The sequence below is a fragment of the Merops nubicus genome, unplaced genomic scaffold, assembly GCF_000691845.1.
Source record: "Merops nubicus isolate BGI_N331 unplaced genomic scaffold, ASM69184v1 scaffold11729, whole genome shotgun sequence".
NCBI lineage: Eukaryota > Metazoa > Chordata > Aves > Coraciiformes > Meropidae > Merops > Merops nubicus.
In genome coordinates, this window is record NW_008631701.1 from 23,620 (window position 1) to 26,979 (window position 3,360).

Sequence of the window (3,360 nt, forward strand, 5' to 3'; positions counted from 1 at the left end):
GAGTCACTGCTGAAAGCAGCCACAAAGGAGAAGCCTAACCAGAGAAAATTTAAAGGGCAAGGAACCCAGAGGCACCTACCCAGCCCTCCTGTACACACCCTCCTCAGCATTCATGCTTTACCTGTCTGGCAAGGTAGGCAGAGAGAGCAAGGGTGTACCAGGTAAGAACCAAGGGGATGGAAGAGATGAGGAAACCTTCCTCCTCCTCCTCCTCCTCCTCCTTGCCCAGCTTGTCAATGTTCTCTTTAGATTCAGCAGTTCCAAGGTGTGATTGAAAACAGTAACTGAACTGAAGATACAGTTTAAAAAGGAAGGATTGTCCCAATTTGGTTTTGATTGAAGACTAGACAGGTTTGTGCCCCCTCTGATCCCATTTGGTGCCTCTAAAGCCTCTTGGTCATCAGTTTGTCTCATGCCACTGCCTTGACCATTCAGAACTGGACCCAGTTGGACTGCTGAGGAGCTTGATTGGGAACAGCACTGAAATAAAGCAAGGAGAATCAAAGTGTCAGTCTAGGACTTCTTAACTGAGGGCTCTTGCAGTGCCCATCAGGACACTCTGCTTGTGCACAGCTCCCTGCACTACAGTTTACCTGGATGCAGTGCTGAAGTCTCCCCAGAGGTCTGTAGAAGCTGCTGCTGGTGCCTTGGATGCAGATGCAGGAGCATCCAAGTCTAATAGAATATCTAAGGCAGAAGGAAAAAGAAAAAAACTAATCAAGAAGCAAACCCCACAGTCATTCCAGCTGTCACCTCACACAGAATGCTGGATCCAGGGGCAGAGAATCTCTGAAGGGACTCCAGCTCTCCCTCCAGAAGAAGGAAGTTAGACAATTTATGGATTTTGTTATGACAGCAGCTCCTCTTGCTGGATGTGCACAGAGCCTCCAGCACATGCTGCATGGGTATATTGTCTCCAAACACTCTGCAGTCTCCCCCCAGCACAGCAAGCAGCAGACAGGTGACATACCCCTCTCCCAGCAGACACCAGGCCAAGCTGGAGCACAGGCAGCCCAAGCCCAGTGACCATGAACAGCTGCCAAACAGGCACCACCCCAACAGCACAAACCAGGCCCTGAGCCAAGCCCTGCTCAGGAGCTGGTGGCTTCTCCTCACCCTCATCTGTGTACAGCACTGCTCAAGCCTCTGCTCCCCCAGAGTCATCACCCCCACACACCCCTGCACAGTCACTTCTAGAACATCCAAGACTGCAGCAACCTCTTGCCACAGAACTGCAAAATGGTCAGGTTGGAAGGGACCTTTAAGTGCCACCTAGCCCAACCCCCTTGCCATGGGCAGGGACATCATTTACTACATCAGGCTGCTCAAAGCCCCATGCTCTTTGGCCTTGGGAACTTCAGATGAAGGGGCACCCACAACTTCTCTGGGAAATCTGCTCCAGTGTCTCACTGCCCTCACTGTGAAGAATTTCTTCCTTACATCCAGTGTGAACCTACCCACTTTGTTTAAACCTTTGCCCCTTGTCCTGTCACCACAGGCCCTGGTGAAAAGTCTCTGTCTTTCTTGAAAGCTCCCTTTAACTACTGAAAGGCCACCATAAGATCCTCCTGGAGCCTCCTCTTCTCCAGGCTGCCCAAGCCCAGCTCTCAGCCTGCCCTCACATCACTTCTGTGGCTCTCCTCGAGGCTCACCCCAGCAGGCTCCTGTCCCTTGCAGTGGGGACCCCAGAGCTGGAGGCAGTCCTGCAGATGGGGCCTCAAGAGTGGAGCAGAGGGGGAGAATCACCTCCCCCAACCTGCTGCACACACTTCTCTTGATGCAGCCCAGGACAGGATTCACTTTCTGGGCCACAGGCACACGTTGCTGGCTCACACTCAATCTCCCATCCAGCAGTGTCCCCAGGTCCTCAGGGCTGCTCTCAACCCATGGTCTCCTCCTGTGGCCTGTCACAGGCCACTGCCTCACCACAGGTGCAGGACCTTGCACTTGGCCTTGCTGAACCCCCATCTCTGTCTCTAGCCCCTCCCCACCTCTCACTCCCCACCTCATGCTCTCTCTGTATGAAGTTCAGCATATTTTTCTATGTTTTATTGCTTTTATATAAAAATGTCTCATATAAAATTAGATACTGATTCTAAAAAAGAATTCACTACACCCATAATGCCACTATGTGCACTCCTTCCTGCTGCACACACCAAAGCTTCCTCTCACTCTATTCCAAGCCACTCCAGAAGTGCTTTTCCTGCATCTTCCCACAACAGCCACCAGTCTGTTTTTCTGCAGACAGTGAGGGTGCAGTACCCTCCTGCACACCCTACACAGCTCTGCCAGTGCCCCTACAGCACACACAAGTGCAGGAAACACCCCAACTCTTTACATTTCAGACCCACCCCCCAGGTCACCTGGTTTCTCCTTTAGCCAGGACAGGAGCTACAACACTGTCTTCCTTGCAAGAAGAACAGGAGGGTGTGGCTAAACAAGCCTGGAGCTCCCCAAGGACAGCCCAGCCCTGAGGACAGGCCGTGCCCCAGCAGGCACTGCTGGCACCAGGCTGCTGACACCCACCTGCACTGCTGCTGCTGGGCTGCAGCACGGGGGGGGGTGTGACGTGGTTGGCAATGGCTGTGGAGGAAGGGGCAGGCACAGCAGGAACTGCAGCTTTGCCTCCTGGTGGAGGGGGCAGCAGGCTCAGGCCCCCCGAGCCAGACACACGGGGCTTGGCTGCTCCCCCCTTCTTGGTCATCATGTTCTGTGCAAAAAGAAAGGACAGGTGAGCTGGAGTCTGTGCTGGTGGCTGCAGAGGAAGAAGCAGGCCAGACCAGGCTGCTTACCCCAATATTCAGTTTGATGGTCTGACCTTCCTTAAACCCTAAGTCTAACTTGGGACGTGTATCAGCTTCCTGGGACTCCTTGGAGATCTCAGTCTCCTGCTTCACCCACCTAAAGAGAAGAGAAGACTTAAGACCCTGTGGCAAAGGGGAACAGTTTCAAAGACACACATGGCTCCTCCACCCACCCTGCCAAAGAACTCCCTTGCCTTGTCAAACCACCCACCCCCTACTCCCAGAGCAGCAGAGCAGAGCTGGGACCACCACAGACCCAGGGGACACTGTCCCTGCAGCACCACACTGACAGCTCTGACCCTGCAGGGCTCTCAGCACGTGTGACAACTGGCAGCACACGTGTCCCTGCTGGAGCCAGGGCAGGGCTCCAGGATGCTCCCAAGGATGCCTGTGCCAACTGAAGGTGCACCCCCACCACCACGTTCTACAGGCCTGAGGAAAAAGCATTCCAGAAAAGCACAGCTCACTTGAAATGGTCCTGCAGGGAGACGTTGAAGTCAAAGGCATCCCCACGGTCTGTGAAGCCAATGCCAATAAAAGCACTTCGTCCTGGCAA

The 3,360-nt window shown here is 53.8% G+C and overlaps 1 protein-coding gene across 1 annotated transcript; it reads right to left on the minus strand.

The window, feature by feature from the left end:
* Positions 1 to 431: 431 nt before the first annotated feature.
* NECAP1 (NECAP endocytosis associated 1) lies at positions 432 to 3,353 on the minus strand (the record flags this gene model as incomplete). Its single annotated transcript, XM_008947669.1, has 5 exons — positions 432 to 480; positions 594 to 687; positions 2,527 to 2,710; positions 2,793 to 2,901; positions 3,272 to 3,353. Coding segments are annotated over 5 exons (518 nt in total), but the record flags the coding sequence as incomplete, so codon positions are not given.
* Positions 3,354 to 3,360: the final 7 nt, after the last annotated feature.